This window comes from Canis lupus, chromosome 35 (genome assembly GCF_048164855.1).
Source record: "Canis lupus baileyi chromosome 35, mCanLup2.hap1, whole genome shotgun sequence".
In the NCBI taxonomy this organism is placed as follows: domain Eukaryota; kingdom Metazoa; phylum Chordata; class Mammalia; order Carnivora; family Canidae; genus Canis; species Canis lupus.
The window spans coordinates 2,171,195-2,188,117 of record NC_132872.1 but is presented as its reverse complement, the minus strand read 5'-3'; the positions used below and the strand labels follow the sequence as shown (position 1 = coordinate 2,188,117).

The following is a 16,923-nucleotide window of genomic DNA, read 5'->3' as shown; positions in this document are numbered from 1 at the left end:
GGACTTTGGGCCATAATGATGTCAATGTGTGTTCATCAATTGTAACTTGTATCCTACTCTGGTGGAGGATGTTGATAGTGGGGGAAGCTGGGCCAGGGTGTGTAGGCAGAGAGTAAATGGGAACTCCATCCTTTTTCAATTTTTCTGTGAACCCAAAACTGCCCTAAAACAAAACAAAACAAAAAAAGGACACCTGGGCAATTCAGTGTTTAAGCGCCTTTGGCTTGGGTCGTGATCCCATGATCCTGGGATCAAGCCCTGCATTACACTCACTGCAGGGAACCTGCTTCTCCCTCTGCCTATGTCTCTCATGAATAAATAAATAAAATCTAAAAAAAAATAAAAAAAAAAATAAATAAATAAAATCTTAAAAATAAAATAAAACCAATTTTAAAAAATGACAACTCAGTGTTTCAAGCATTTTATTAAGTCAGATAAGGAACTTCCACACTGTTGCATATACCAGCTTGGACACAATTTTAAGGGCATATCACTTGTTTACAAAGATACAGACGAGCAAAAGGTTGGCCAGTCTAATAAGCCATGGTTAGCCAACTAAAATTTCAAGAATATTCAAAGAGGAAACATAGTAAAGGTCATGCAAGTTTAGAATAGCGAGTCATGATAGAGCTCACTTATTTTATCCTTTACCCTCAAAATGCACTTGATATCTATAATCAGAAAAAATCTGAAGTTCAGCAGGTTGTCACTACTCAGATACACATTTCATTCAGGAATATTAAGTCTCTTACCACTTACTGGCTTTTTAAATTAGAAATAACTGAATCCTCACCATAGACGAGGTTTTTGAAGAGATTTACTGCTGTACATGGATGCCCATTATTCATATGATGTCTTCAAGTTCTGGAGCTTTATCATTAAAGTATGAGAAAGCATGATACCCAAACCAGGAATCCCAGCTATGACCTTTCTGCTTGGCTACACTAAATACCAGTTCAAGATAAAATGCTGTGAAGACTAAAAAGACCAAAAGCAGTGAAGCTGTAATAATCTATGTCTTCTAGGTTAGCTTAAGCAGGTGATGCTAAGTCTAAGAAACGTAAGAGACTCTACGGACTTTTTCTTAGGTGTCGATTTCTTCAGGGTGAACTGTCCTATGACAAACAGCTGATTATCAAGTTTATAATGATGGTTGACTAGAAAATAAAGTCTTTAGTCATGTAGCTTCAAACTCATTTGTTCACATCTATATTTAACTTAAAACCACCACATACTAATGGGTAGGTAGAAATGATCAAAGATCCTTTTGCAAGCTTCGCTTCCCTACACCCTTCACCCCCCACCCCCGCCCCTCCACGAGCCTTGCAGGCAAATTTCCCGATTTAAGCTAAAAGGTCAATTCTGGATTCAAAGTAATATAAACTAAGTTTACAGGAAACAACATGCAAATAAGGGGATAAAGTTAAATTCATTTGTCAACAGCAAACATTATAAATGTATACTACTATCCCGCTAAACAGAAGACCTGGAGAAACCACAAGTGAAATACTACATTAGGTTTAAAAACAAGGAATCTTGAAGGAAGTAATTTTATTTTATAGTGGTTGAATTCACTCACCAAATGTTTAATGACCATAAAATGTTTCTGCAACTAAAACTAAAAGAGAATTACAGGGAGCTGGGAATACATGTTAGATACTAACGATCTTCAAGCTTTGAAGATGTCATTGCATGAAGAAAATTATGGGAAACACTGTTCCCGATAATTACGTACACCCTTAGTGTAACATATGGAGATCACTGTCTCCGATATAGACACTGTGGTAGGCAAAAACTACCTTGTTCTTTATACATTATGGAAGACACTGCTCCCGATAATGTGAGTTAGGTTTGTGACAAAGGTACTGGAAATTTTGCAAAATTCGAATTAAAGTTACACCATGGATAAACTGAGCGGTAAAATTTCACACATAGGAGTACTATCACAGCCTTTAAGTGACATTAATTTATAACTTGGTCACAATTCCTTTCCTTTAAGAGAACTTCCACTTTTATCTGGTTGGCTAAACAGAAGTCTAACTTGATTAGCAACTCCTAATTAAATGGAATTCTTCACCGATATTTAGCTTTATAATTTTATTTGGCTTGTGGCTGTTTTCTAGAACCCTCAAATGTTGACCATAAATGCAAAACTTCCAGTATCTGTTGGGTTTTATTAGCAGATGCTGCTTTTATAAAAAAAAACGACAGTATAACTGTCATAATTATGGAAGGCACTGCTTCCGATAATTATCTTCTATAAAAAAAACACCATTTATAGTGAACTCTGTCACTGATAAATAAACAATAAATATCTCAGTGCCAAAATGATAGAAAGCTTTTCCAAAAAATTAACACTTTGGCCAAAATTTGGCAGTGTGTTCTTTAACGTCTGACAAACTGAGTTTGAAATTAAACACCTGAAGCTGGTTCTCTTTTAAAAAATACTTTGGGAAACACAAAAACCACAAAAAACTAATAAAGGCTTATGGGGCAGGGGCAGAGGAAAATAAAATATAGGTCTTTGGCTTCTGGTCTCCCCTCTCATAAATAACCTTGAGGTTAACGCATTAAGGCCTTATTCCTGTGATAACGGTTGAACCTCATCTTATCCAGCTGAAGGACCTGTTTCAGATCTCCTGGGCAAGAAAACAAGTCCCATCTCTTCTGAAAGTTAACTGTTTCATTCAGGGATATGGAAACCAGCTAAATCCTTAAAGAAGGCATATATCTCGTTTGGAGAATGAGGTCTTAACACCTGGTATCTCCTATCCAGCTTCAGGTGAAGGTAGAGGATCACACTAAGCTACCATTTTCAACCTTTAGCAGATACCACCCTCCTACTCCCCCTTAGAAGATACCAGTTCATGTCCTTAGGATTTAGAGCAATAGTTCATGTAACTGGTTCTTACTTTTTCATAACTGTAACAATAAAGAGGCAGTTACCATACAAAGCATTTAAAATTTTAGAGATAATCAGAGAAGATTCTATCTTGAATATCTTTAAGTGGTTATGCACTTTAACTTGAAGTACAAGTACCTACCCCCGTATGAAAAGCTGCTGCCTAAAGACATCTAGGAGTATCAAGGTGGTTGGGTAGAAATTTAACGATATTAGGTTTTGTAGTCCTACTAAAAATTGAGCACAACCAGCACAAGTCTAAAAGTCACACTACCCTGATGTTCTTATAGAAGTGATGGGCATCACATTTAAAGCTCATTGTCAATGTCCCATATGTCACCAGAGAGGGCATTTGCAGCTCCTTGAATAGTCCAAGTTGCTAGAGCCAACTGATTTCTCAACAGTGTTTCATTAAAAGCACTCTTATTTTTCTGACGCAGCTTCAAATGCTCCACTAAAGCTGGCAGAGTGTGAGAGCCAGAACCCCAGAAGATATGACGGAAAGGAGAATCTCTTGGAGATACATAGGGTGACAGGAAGTTATGTTCCACCTACAAAAGCAAAAACACAAGAGAATTTACACAGATTTCTTGCTGTGAGGGAAGGACCTGATATCAGTAAGACAACTGTCCTTCTCTCACTTTAAATGTTAAAATCCCCCACATTTAAGGATGTGGAGAACCAGGCTACTAATCTTCTAACGTTAAAATTATAAACTGTCAATTCCTTTGTAAAAGTGAACTAATTGCATTGTTTTTTTTTTTTTTTTTAGTTGCAGCATATATATGGAAGATTTACAATTTCCCATTGTAATCAAGTCTTCTACCTCCTTCCTAGCAGATTAAGATAAAAGCTGTTAAGGGCTGAAAACAGGAATACAGATAAAATGACAGCTAAAAACCATTAGTGATCCTTTCCTAAAAATGTTTTTAAAATCTAAAAAGGTTACGTCTAGGTCAAATGCCTCTTGTATTTCTACTTTAGATATGTCAGTTCAAGGTCTTGCTAATAAGAGTTAAAAAATCTGTGCTCAGGGCGCCTGGGTGGCTCAGTGGGTAAAGCATCTGCCTTTGGCTCAGGTCATCAACCCAGGGTCCTGGGATCGAGCCCTGCGTCAGGCCCCCTGCTCAGCGGGGAGCCTGCTTCTCCCTCTGCTGCTCCTCCTACTCTCTCTCTCTCTCTCAAAAATAAATAAATAAAATTTAAAGAACATTAAAAGAAATCTGTACTCAATTTTTCCCCCCCCAAACACACAAGGGTTTATTTACAAGCTCGAGCTTGGGTCCAAGTATACCCGACACAGCAGAGCAGGGACTTGGACCCCGAGGTGGGTTTCAGCTTAGTTTTAAGGAATGGTCTAGTCTGTACTCAATTTTAAAGCAGCACAGGATTCTAGGCTCCTGGAGTTACTACTCTAGTTTTTAGAAATGCAAGATTTACCAATTAAAAATCAGCATACTTTTCTTTTCAGTTCTCTTTGGGCATTTACTTACTTTCATGATACGGTCATTGATCTCCCTCATAACAAATCTGTTTGTTCTCTCTGCGTTCTTATAATCTGTTGTTAGTCTGGAGGTGGCTCGGAAAAAGTCTCCACGAGCAGAATACAGCCACTGTAGGTTCAGACCCATCTCCTGAAGGAGAAAGACATTAAACTCTCCATTAGATGTTCTATTTCTAAGGATGTTATTCCACGTTATCTTTCTAATTTAGTGGTTACAACTGCAATGATTCTGATAAGGGGATGACTCCTGGACAAAGCTCAAGACTCCAAGAATGCTAGACTTAAACACCTTACCTAGGAGGTCCCAGACTCTACGAACTTGAATATATTTGTATCTAGGGACGCCTGGGTGGCTCAGCAGTTGAGCATCTGCCTTTGGCTCAGGGCATTATCCTGGGGTCCCAGGATCGAGTCCCACATCAGCCTCCCTGCGTGGAGCCTGCTTCTCCTTCTGCCTGTGTCTCTGCCTCTTTCTCTCTCTCTCTGGGTCTCTCATGAATAAATAAATAAAATCTTAAATATATATATATACATATTTGTATCTGAGCCTGGCAGATGGCGTATTTATCCATTCTTAGCCTCACAAGGAAGCTGTCCTCAACAAGAAATATAACAGGCAGCCGGGGTGGCTCAGCGGTTTAGCGCCACCTTCGGCCCAAGGCGTGATCATGGAGACCCGGATCGAGTCCCACATCAGGCTCCCTGCATGGAGCCTGCTTCTCTCTCTGCCTGTGTCTCTGCCCACCCCCCTCGTGAATAAATAAATAAAATATTAAAAAAAAAAAAAAAAGAAATACAACATAATTTACTCAATACATAATTCCTGTACCATATATTGTTTCCAGTCCAATTTCCCTATAGGGGAAATTTTAAACATTTTGGCTCAATGAACTTCAGAATTCAGTGATTTGTCTCCAAAGTCCCATTTTCTAATCAATTACAATTAGTTTCAAGTTTCAAGAAAGCCATAATCATTAAGATTTATCAGTGATTTACTTCATTTAAGGGATCCGTTATGGATAACGGATCCATATTAATTCCGTAACGAGCTGGAAACTACATACTAATATTAACTTCATTTTGTCAAGCATTTGAATATAACACAGCAGGATCAACACTATAACTATTGTTATTTGGGGGATCCCTGGTGGCTCAGTAGTTTAGCGCCGCCTTCGGCCCACGGCGTAATCCTAGAGACCTGGGATCGAGTCCCACATCGGGCTCCCTCCCGCATCGGGAGCCGGTTTCTCCCTCTGCCTGTGTCTCTGCCTCTCTGTGTGTGTCTCTCATGAATAAATGAATTAGAAAAACAAAAACTATTGTATTTGGGTATAACTATTGGCTATGTTCTATCTCCATTTGTGAGATCCCTGGAAGGCATATATGACATACGGCCTGAACTCATAGGTTCAGTCATGGTTCAAATTTTTATATTCTCTGGGACCTCTTTATAAGTTGCTTGAAATTACAAACTTAACATATCTTGGCTAATTAGACTCCAAAATACTTACTGTGGTGTATTCTAGATTTATAACCCACCACTTCTCAGCTTTCCTTTCAAATGAGTTACGAATTCTAAAAAAAATTATACATTAGTTCACTTTGAAACATACTTCAGCTACCAATCATGTCCTTCCTCAGGAACCACTAAACATCGCTCTTCAAACTGGTATTTCAGCAATGAGAACCTGATTTTAGGGCATCTGGGTGGCTCAGTGATTGACCATCTGCCTTTGGCTCGGGTGGTGATCCCGGGTTCCTGGGATGAGTCCCGCATCAGGCTCCCTGTGAAGAGCCTGCTTCTCCTTCTTCCTATGTCTTTGCTTCTCTCTGTATGTCTTCTCATGAATAAATATTTTTTAATCCTTTTTTTAAAAGATTTTATTTATTTATTCATGAGAGAGATAGAGGCAGAGACACAGGCAGAGGGAGAAGCAGGCTCCATGCAGGGAGCCCGATGTGGGCCTCGATCCCGGGTCTCCAGGATCAGGCCCCAGGGTGAAGGTGGCACTAAACCACTGAGCCACCACCTGGGCTGCTCTTTAAAAATCTTAAAAAAAAAAAAAAAAAAAAAAAAGAAAGAAAGAAAGGAAAGAAAGGAAAGAAAGGAAAGAAAGGAAAGAAAGGAAAGAAAGGAAAGAAAGGAAAGAAAGAAAGAAAGAAAGAAAGAAAGAAAGAAAGAACCTGATTTTATTTAATGCTCACCTTTATGTCTGTCCTGAATTGGTTCATATCCCTCACAAATGAAAGTATTCTGTCATTATACATCTCATAGTTCAGGTTCAATTCAAGATCATAGGTAAGTTTCATTATAAGCTGACCAGCTACTTCTGCTGCTCCACGTGCCATTTTGTTCAACTGAGGAATTTTCTGATTCAGGTTCTCATAGAGATCCATGGTAGTACCCAAGTAAGGATAATCTGTGTCCTGAAAAACAAAGCTAGGTGAATGGACTCACAGGTGGGTCATCAGAGTAGGAGCCTCACATTTGTCTTACCATCAAGGTGATAGTAGTTGCGATTCTTCCTTGCCCACTATTCTGGTACCACTTTTGCTACTTCCTCTGAACCTAACCTACTTCTAGAACGAGCGCTTTCTTCTAGGTCCTATAGAATTCTTATTCTATTGCATTATATACCCTGAACAGATAGATCTCTAGCCAAATTTCTTGAGGTTATATCTTTGTTTTCTTCTCTCTGAGAAGTTTGGCTCATTAAATGACGAAAGAGGACAGCATGCATGAAGTGTGCTTTTAGACTAAACTTGACCTTTCTTTTTTTTTTTTTTTAAACTTGACCTTTCTAATGATTCAGCACTCAATCCATTCATACATGTTACCTTTCTAACAAGAATGTCTTAAAAAAAAAAAAAAAGAATGTCTAATGCTCACATGAAGTTCTCTACCTTCATTAGACAAAGTATTTCTTCAACTCTATTTCCTACCATTGTCCTCGGTGACAATCTCACTGATAATCTTTTGATCTGACCTCAATTCTTTGACTATATGGTTCTATATTACCTGCTAGATTTTTGACATCTTAGAAATCAGTAAGAAAAGAAGTTTTTAAAAAACCTTCCGGAGATCAACAGAATTCACCCATAAATCTCCTCAACCCTACCTAGGACCAGACATTCAGTTCTTCCTAGTAGACTAAACAGATAACTGTGATCAGCTATTTCAATGCCATCCACACTGCTGTTCTAGCGGAAGGTCAAGAGAGTTCCAGCTATGTTCAACTCCAGATCCAGAGCTTACATCCACTCAGACCTTTCCCTCCCTAGTCCCAGGCCAAAACACCCAGTGATAAGAAGTCACATGAGGCCCTGGCCTCTGTGGAATGAATAATTTGATGCCAAAGCCAACGGCTTCCACCCTGACCTCCTATACTAATTCTAAGATCTCTTCACCCCTTAGAGCCCACTCCAGGGCTGGCTTTCCAACTCTAGCACTTTGGCACAGAAGCCTTCATCATTTGTTTACTCAGTAGCTTTCAGTGCCTCCAAACTGGCACCTAAAACAAGGTAATCTTGCTCTCCTACAACTTGGTCAGTCTCATAAAGTTGTCTTATAACAGCAACTTACATCTGTTTGGCTTTTCTGCTTTTTACTTATAATCCCTGTTTAAGAGATTAACATCTCTGGACAAATGTCTAGAACCATGTTTTAACACGTATCAAGAAAAGCAATGTCCAGGTGAACCTTCCGTTTGGTGGAAATATTCTGTACTTGCAGGGTCCAGTAGGTAACCTTGTTATTAAAACTCATCATACCTAATTGAAAAGACATTCCAGCAAACAAATTCAACTGCTAATTAAGCTAATTGAGAAAAAGTCTACATTAAGACTGGTAATAAGGGAGCATACAATAACTACACATGTCTAACTTCTTAAAACATCTTAAGCATTCTAGGATACTCAAAATCAATCAAAAAAGATCTAAGATATAACTTTAGAGTTCTTTAGACTTACCTCACAAAAACAGAAAGAAACTGCTGGGATTCCAGAATACGCAAGGAAAGGGAAAGCAGCATTATCCAAAGACAATTTCTCGCTGCAAGGAAAGCAAAAATGTGTCTAGAAAGTTTTCTAAAGAGCACTGTGCTATCATGCAACCCCACCCCATCCCCAAATAAATTCTTAAATTGACTCTAAGTATAGGTAAGCTCACTGCAAGGGGAGGGTTAGATTTCTACCTACCACAGCAGGTACTACTGGATGATTCTGCTTTTCTATAAGCTGTTCATTCACTTTTCTCAACTTACACTTTGTTGATCCAGTTGCTGTCCCGATAAAGAGACTGCCCAGTAATTGGATGTTTCACCTATAAAATAAAAAATTAAAAAAAATTAGTGTCACTAAAATGAATCTTTCTAAACATAGTTATTCACAAACATATTTAAGATCTATAAACATTATAAAAAAATTTATTGTATCTTCTTGAAAAAAATTTAAGACCGTTAAAACAATCTCAACTTTCTAAAGTTATTCCTACTAAGCTCATGGTATCAATTCCTTTAGTTACAGGGAGCAAAAAATGTTCTCCTTTAACCATTTTAAAAGTGGCTTAGCCACAATTTCAAAAACCCTTTCTAGCATTCATGATATGCCTATCTTCTTTCTGGTTTTTTCCTTGTAGCACATTTTATACTACCACAACCTAACCTGCAAATACATTACAGCCTTGTTGGAGACGCTACAGCAATTCCTAATTTCCCATAGGATCAACGCCAAGTACTCTGACCCTTCTTCCCTCCGTCTTTTTTTTTTTTTTAATTTTTTTTTAAATTTTTATTTATTTATGATAGTCACAGAGAGAGAGAGAGGCAGAGACATAGGCAGAGGGAGAAGCAGGCTCCATGCACCGGGAGCCTGATGTGGGATTCGATCCCGGGTCTCCAGGATCGCGCCCTGGGCCAAAGGCAGGCGCCAAACCGCTGCGCCACCCAGGGATCCCCTCTCCGTCTTTTTTTTTTTTTTTTTTAATTTTACTTATTAATGATAGGCACACAGTGAGAGAGAGAGAGAGAGGCAGAGACACAGGCAGAGGGAGAAGCAGGATCCATGCACCGGGAGCCCGACGTGGGATTCGATCCCGGGTCTCCAGGATCGCACCCTGGGCCAAAGGCAAGCGCTAAACTGCTGCGCCACCCAGGGATCCCCGCTCCGTCTTTAATCGTTCCGCAGACACCTGGGTGGCTCAGCAGTTAAGCATCTGCCTTCAGCTCAGGTCATAGTCATAATATCTGGGTCCTGAGATCAAGCCCCAAGTCAGGCTTCCTGCTCAGCAGGGAGTCTACTTCTCCCTCTTCCTCTGTGCTCTCTCTCAAGTAAATAAAATCTTTACAAAAAAAAAAAAAAAAAATCCAAGATATGGCCTCTAAACCTATTAGCTAAACCATATCCCTCCTTATTGCCAAACTATGGTCATTCACATGCCTGTCTTTACCCAATGAATACTGCATCTGGCCTTCTTGTTTAAGTATTAGGTATAGTTCATTTATTAAAAAAAAAAAATTTAAAGACTATTTTTAAGCAATCTCTACGCCAAACATGGGGCTTGAACTCACAACCCCGAGATCAAGAGTTGCACTGCATACTCCACTGACTGAGCCAGACAGGTACCCCTCCAGTTTAAAGCTTCCGTAACATTCTAACTCCATAGACACCCCCCACTGAATACCCATAGTACTGCTTAAGCCTCAGGAAATTCTGCAATGTTCCAAAACAGACTACATATTTTTTGACATCAGAGCCCTTCATGTACCACCTCCCTCACCTTATATTTACTGAGAATAAATATGTTGTTTACCCTCACCTCACATGGTTCAATAGAGCAAATAAGCCAAGAAATGACTTAAATAATGCTGCTAAAGAATTTATTCTAAATTCCTATACTTGAAAAAAAAATAAATTCCTCTAATTGGTTACACTTCTGATGGCTTAAATATCATTTTCCATCTTTTTGTAAATTAGATGAAAACAGGGGAATCCCTGGTGGCTCAGCGGTTTAGCTCCTGCCTTCAGCTCAGGGCGTGATCCTGGAGCCGTAGGATCGGGTGGGCTCTCTGCATGGAGCCTGCTTCTTTCTCTCCCTCTGCCTGTGTCTCTGCCTCTCTCTATGTCTCTCATGAATAAATAAAATCTTAAAAAAAAATTAGATGAAAAATTAAAAGTTACAAATTTTGGAAAATTAGGTATATACTCACATCTTTCATCGTTTTCTCAAGAAGTGAATATAACAGTGGGCTTGCAGAAACCTTGAAGTTGCTGGTACCTGCAAAGAGATTGTTTTAACATTGTCCCTTCTTAAGTAATTTTTACATGGCTACTTCTACAACTAAAAGTACTCGACAAGAAGGAAGGCAATAATCTAGATGAGTGGCCAAATACAACTATCCTCTTCAAGTAGACAAAAGTGTGATTTAAGAGTCAAGGTTTTGGCAACTGCTAACCCTAATTTGACTCAACTGAAGCTCTTACTCCTAAATTTGCAGATGTTAATGTTAATGATTTGTTTTTTGGTACCTTTCTAGTCCACCTATATTAGAGCACTCATCTGCTAGCTACTGTCAACTTCCCATACTCCATACATTCTGCTGTACAGGTAAGAGGGCAATAAAGATTTAGTTCAATTTTAGCTCCTTCCCTCTTTCTTTCCAGTGAGATATTTCACTATTCTCAGTTCATCCACTGGCTTACGTTTAGAACATTCAAACATTCGTGATGTCACCATCTAGCTAAATGTGAATGAATTAGTCTCTAGAAAGACCATTCTATATGGTATGGTTTAGTTACTTCTGGTCTAAAAATTAGTCCTGACTAGTGGTTCTCAGACTTTAGTGCATCAGAATCACTCAGTGTTTGTTAAAATACAGTTAAAACATAGAAGGTCTGAAATTTTACATTTCTAACAGTTCCCAGGTGATTCTAATGCTGCTAAATGAGGACCACACAGGGAACCTGCATTAAACAAAGCAATCTGCACCCATTCCATAATTTAGTGGATGACTTAAAGCTAAGTCAGTCTTAATCAGGGAATGGACTATGTAAATTGTAAAAAATAATCAGTATCGTTTTAGAAAGTTTTCTAAATAGTTTATCTGAATTCATAAGTAGCTGACGAAAAGATACTTACCAAGAATAGCTTTATCCAGATTAATGTAAGTGAAAGCCTTTAAATGCAAGGAAGAAAGGTATCCCTAGAAGAGAAAGAAAAATACTAAATGTACCAATGTGTTAATCTAATTGTCACATAGAGTAGCTATTACTAGGGACATCTTTTAAATTTATAGTCAATTGAGACTAAATATACAAAGGCAAAAATGATATACAGTTGACTTCCCTAACACAGGGGTTATGGGTGCTGAGCCCCCAACGCAACTGAAAATGCACAATGCACATGTAACCTGACTCCCCCAAACTGAACTACTAATAGCTTACTGTTAACTGGAAGCTTTATAAAAAAAAAAGTTGATTAATGTATATTTTGTATATGAATTATGTACTATATTCTTACAATACAGTAAGCTAGATAAAAGAAAAATGCAAGAAAATCATAAGAAAGAAAATACAGGGACTCCTGGGTGGCTCAGCGGCTGAGCATCTATCTGCCTTTGGCTCAGAGCATGATCCCGGAGTACTGGGGATCGAGTCCCACAAGGTGTTCCCTGTAGGGAGCCTGCTTCTCCCTCTGCCTATGTCTCTGCCTCTCTCTGTGTCTCTCATGAATAAATAAGTAAAAATCGAAAGAAAGAAAGAAAGAAAGAAAGAAAGAAAGAAAGAAAGAAAGAAAGAAAGAAGAGAGAGAGAGAGAGAGAGAGAGAGAGAGAAAGAAAAGAAAAGAAAAGAAAAGAAAAGAAAAGAAAAGAAAAGAAAAGAAAAGAAAAGAAAAGAAAAGAAAAGAAAAAAGAGAGAAAGAAAGAGGGGGGAGGGGAGGGGAGGGAAAGGGAAAGGGAAAGGGAAAGGGAAAGGGAAAGGGAAAGAAGGAAGGAAGGAAGGAAGGAAGGAAGGAAGGAAGGAAGGAAGGAAGGAAAAGAAAGAAAGAAAGAAAAGAAAGAAAAAGAAAGAAAGAAAGAAAGAAAGAAAGAAAGAAAGAAGAGAAGAAGAGAAAAGAGAAGAGAAGAGAAGAGAAGAGAAGAGAAGAGAAGAGAAGAGAAGAGAAAGAAGAGAAAAGAAAAACTACAGCTAGAGGACTATACTGTATTTTTTTTTTTAATTTTTATTTATTTATGATAGTCACAGAGAGAGAGAGAGAGAGAGGCAGAGACACAGGCAGAGGGAGAAGCAGGCTCCATGCACCGGGAGCCCGACGTGGGATTCGATCCCGGGTCTCCAGGATCGCGCCCTGGGCCAAAGGCAGGCGCTAAACCGCTGCGCCACCCAGGAATCCCGAGGACTATACTGTATTAAAAAAAAAATCCACATAAGTTGACCTGCACAGTTCAAACCTGTGTTGTTCAGGATCAACTCTAATCAAATCTAAAAAAACATGGTTTCTGGAGGACAAATTAAGTCAAAACAAGTTCAGCTGCCCACTCTAGGTAGTTCAAATACACTACCTCTAGCCATTCAGTGGCACCAATTGCTCCAAAGTCTCCAGCACTCCAGCTGGCAAAGACAATGCTTCTGCTGGGTTTAAAGCCACCTAAAGGATAACAAAAAATTAGTTTTATCTTGGGAAAGGTTATAGGTAGGCAACTGACTTAAGATGAAATCAGAAATTTCTTTTTTTTTTTTTTTTTTTTTTTTTTGAAATCAGAAATTTCTAATTCAAGACAGCAGATTCAAAAATACTTCTTTCCCTTTTGAGACCCCAGGTGAAAGAACAAAAAGAATAAAAATAAAATTTTTTAAAAGTAATCTACCAAAAGAAAATTAAAAGTAATCTACGAAGAACAGGATAAATCATTTTCAAATAAGACTTCAAACACATAGTAGGCACCAAGTTTCTACAGGAAGTCACTTTTTTTCAACTCAATTCTTTGAGCCCCGTATCTTCTGAATCAAGAGATACTTGGAAATCATGGTGTAACTACAATGTGTGCCTTCACCGAAACAATCTGCATATATGTTAATCACTTAAAATACTCGGTTACTTTACAAACAACTGTTATGAAAGTAAAAATTCACAAATTTAAGTTATAAGAGTTTTCAGAGAAAACATTAAGACAGCTTCTTTGGGGCTGTATGTGCCACTGCTCTCCATTTCTCTCCTTTCCTTGGATATATATTTTTCTGTATTATGTGCTTTTGCATAGAAGTTAAGCACTACAACTTACCCTATGACCCAGACTCAAGAATGTGATGGGGGTTTGCATGCATGGGTGTGTGTGTAGAGGAGTGGCATGTACTAAGAGAGAAAGGCTTGAAAGTTAAGTGTGAATATATTATAAATATACATGAACATATCCAGTATTCTAAGTATAATGTATAGAATTACATATTATAACTTTATAACAAAATTATAGAAAATAAGTAGAGGTATACCACTGCTTCCTTCAAAATAGATTCCTTAGAGACCATGCTAGATTTGCCCTATTATTCTGAATCTGTCAAATTAAGAATTAGAGTCCAGTACAACACTTTTTCGGTATTTCAAAGGAGTTGATTCCCAGTGCAATGAAGACACTGCATGGAAAGCTGTTTCAAAGTCAAAGGCAGAGACAACAAAAGACAACCTACTTCGTACCTAAGAACTCAAGAGTCCGGCACAAGTGAGCCATAATAATATTGGTAAAAGTAAGAAAGCATATATATAACACATAGATCTTCAAGTTCACAAAATTTGTACTCTACCTTTTAAGACCATATCAGAGAATATCCGGGCAAGTTCCAATAGGAGAGCTGTTCCTACGCTAGACTTTGCAGCTCCAGGACCCCAGGCATCCCTCTGAGCCCCTATTACAACATAGCGATCTTAAAAAAAAAAAAGATAAATTATACAGTTAGCTCTTTTTACCTGTTTTCTAATATTGAACTCAAGAATAATCATGTTAGTAAAAAGGATAAAAATACAGTATATGTGCTAAGGATAAGGTGCTTCATCAAATCTGACTTAGAACTCTGGGAACCAAAAATTCACACGACAAAGAAAAATATTCACGTGACAATACTAATTTATTTTTCCTTATTAGTATTGCTACTCTTTTTCCAAATTACCAGTTAAGTTTACTCATCGACTACTTATTTGTGCCCTCTAATTATTCAATAAGCAACCTAAGTCCAAGGGCTTTCCTCACTAAATGGCAGGACTATTAGCTTCTGCTTAAATAGGTAGATGGTCTATTCGAGGGGGTCAGTAAATCACAGCCTACCTGCGCATTCAGTACATATCATTTATGGCTGTTTTCATGCTACAACGTCAAAGTTAAGTAATTGCAACAGAGACTGTATAGCCTGCAACATCTTTATCATCTGCCCCCTCTAAGAAGAAATGTGCTTACTGCTGATCCATTCAGTAACTTAAAAAGAGATTACCTAGTCATAATGGTCAGTTTTTGACCAGTTTATTTCCTAGAACCTATTATCTTCCAATAAAACTGACACTTAAACAGTTCGCTTCAGGACAGACAAGAGTCAGCATCCACAAAACCAAGCCAAAGCCAGCTTGCCAGCACTCCCTCTTCTGGCCACATTCTTAAGACAAAAAAAAAAAAAAAACAAAAAACCAAGGGTCCTTACCAGGTTCTTCAAAACCTTTAATAACTCCAAAAACGTTAAAAATTCTTATCTCTTTCAGCACATTGTTCACAGTGAGATTCACATTCTTGTTTGAGGACGTTTCCAGCCTACACGAGGGGTCTATTTCCCAGGCAGAAGGACAGTCTCCTTCCATATTTCTAGAAAAATACAGACATCAGAGTTTTTTGTTTTTTTTTTTTAATTTTTATTTATGGTAGTCACACACAGAGAGAGAGAGAGAGAGAGAGAGGCAGAGACACAGGCAGAGGCAGAAGCAGGCTCCATGCACTGGGAGCCCGACGTGGGACTCGATCCCGGGTCTCCAGGATCGCGCCCTGGGCCAAAGGCAGGCGCCAAACCGCAGCGCCACCCAGGTATCCCTCAGTATACATTCTTATCCTAGTTATAAAATAATATTTTCTTGCTGCTGATGGTTAGGTCTATCTTCCCCTAATTCCTCATGTTACCCGAATAATGAGTGCTCTACTTATATGTCAAAACATAATTACTCCCCACTTTACAAGGGTAAGATAGGGAGCTGGCTTCACGAGTTAGGGAAGACTTGTAAGTGGTGATAAGAATGATCTGATTTGAAATTTAAGTAAAAGTCAATAAAAATCACCTATTAAAAAGGCCTCACAAATAGCATTTTAATAGTCACACAGTATTAGATATGTGTTCTTACATGTAGATGCTCTTCGTTTGAAACCAATCACCCTGTTAAGTAGAATATAGTTTAACTATCTATGGATCCCTGGGTGGCACAGCGGTTTGGCGCCTGCCTTTGGCCCAGGGCACGATCCTGGAGACCCGGGATCGAATCCCACATCGGGCTCCCAGTGCATGGAGCCTGCTTCTCCCTCTGCCTATGTCTCTGCCTCTCTCTCTCTCTCTGTGACTATCATAAATTAAAAAAAAAAAAAAAAAAAAAAACTAAGTTAAAGAAATGTCATCAGCGAGGTTAGAGTAACTTGTTCTAGGTCACACAGCAAATAAATGCTCACGTTAAGTGTCTGAGAGTAGGTCTATATCCTATGCCAATGCCAGGTGGGAAATACGTCCAGATCAAAATAAAAACTAATGATAAGTACTCTAATCAGACTGGGTTCTGATTAGAGGGAGGATAGGATACCCAGGACTAATGAGTGTAAAGCATCTGGAAACTGTCACGAGATCGGAGGATAGTCAATCTACGAACCAGAAAACCTGAATTATTCTGTTGCTAAGAGAAAAATCTAGAACTAATGGGTCTTATAGGGAATAAGATTTCATCTCAACAATGAATCCTGTCAGATCTACTCCAATAACTGAACAGGTTGCCATAGGCAACAGAGTGCTTTACCTCAGAAGTCCTCAAGCAGAAGCTCTGCCAGGAATAGTACCCAAGGAATTCACTGGGTAAACTGAACAAGGAACCACTGAGCTTATATATCAAATGTCTAATTATTAAGATTACTTTATGGAGGAAAAAATTCATGTTTATGTACAGCAAAGTAATAGCTATGCACCCAAGATATGCCAAATAAGGAAAATTAGAGCCAACTGTTTTAAAATCTTATCAAATTAACTGAAATGATTATTATTCCTTTCTAGTCATAAAATCAGTTTTCAAATAAAAGCTTTTCAATAAGAACTTACTCAAACAACTTTTCTGCAGCAGCTCTGGAAATTGTTTGGACAGGTATGCTGGGCAATCCTGACGACTGAGACGGTGGAAACTGAGTGTGATTGAATGACGGGAATCCAGGCGTGTACGGGTCACCTGTTCCCAGGTGAGCCTGTAAAACAAAAGAATAATGTGCTCTGTCAGGCATTTGTTCAAGAAATCCCCAGAAGA

The 16,923-nt window shown here is 38.5% G+C and overlaps 1 protein-coding gene across 1 annotated transcript in view; it reads right to left on the bottom strand.

Moving 5' to 3' along the window:
- Positions 1-405: 405 nt before the first annotated feature.
- Positions 406-16,923, bottom strand: part of TFRC (transferrin receptor) — a 31,346-nt gene continuing 14,828 nt past the window's right edge. The window contains exons 9-19 of the mRNA XM_072812338.1: positions 16,725-16,864; positions 15,087-15,244; positions 14,202-14,321; positions 12,965-13,050; positions 11,542-11,605; positions 10,613-10,680; positions 8,669-8,727; positions 8,376-8,457; positions 6,612-6,833; positions 4,396-4,536; positions 406-3,453 (exon numbers count right to left, since the gene is read on the bottom strand). Of these exons, the coding sequence (XP_072668439.1) occupies positions 3,211-3,453; positions 4,396-4,536; positions 6,612-6,833; positions 8,376-8,457; positions 8,669-8,727; positions 10,613-10,680; positions 11,542-11,605; positions 12,965-13,050; positions 14,202-14,321; positions 15,087-15,244; positions 16,725-16,864 (1,383 nt within the window). The 3' untranslated portion in view covers positions 406-3,210. The remainder of the gene's footprint in view (positions 3,454-4,395; positions 4,537-6,611; positions 6,834-8,375; positions 8,458-8,668; positions 8,728-10,612; positions 10,681-11,541; positions 11,606-12,964; positions 13,051-14,201; positions 14,322-15,086; positions 15,245-16,724; positions 16,865-16,923) is intronic.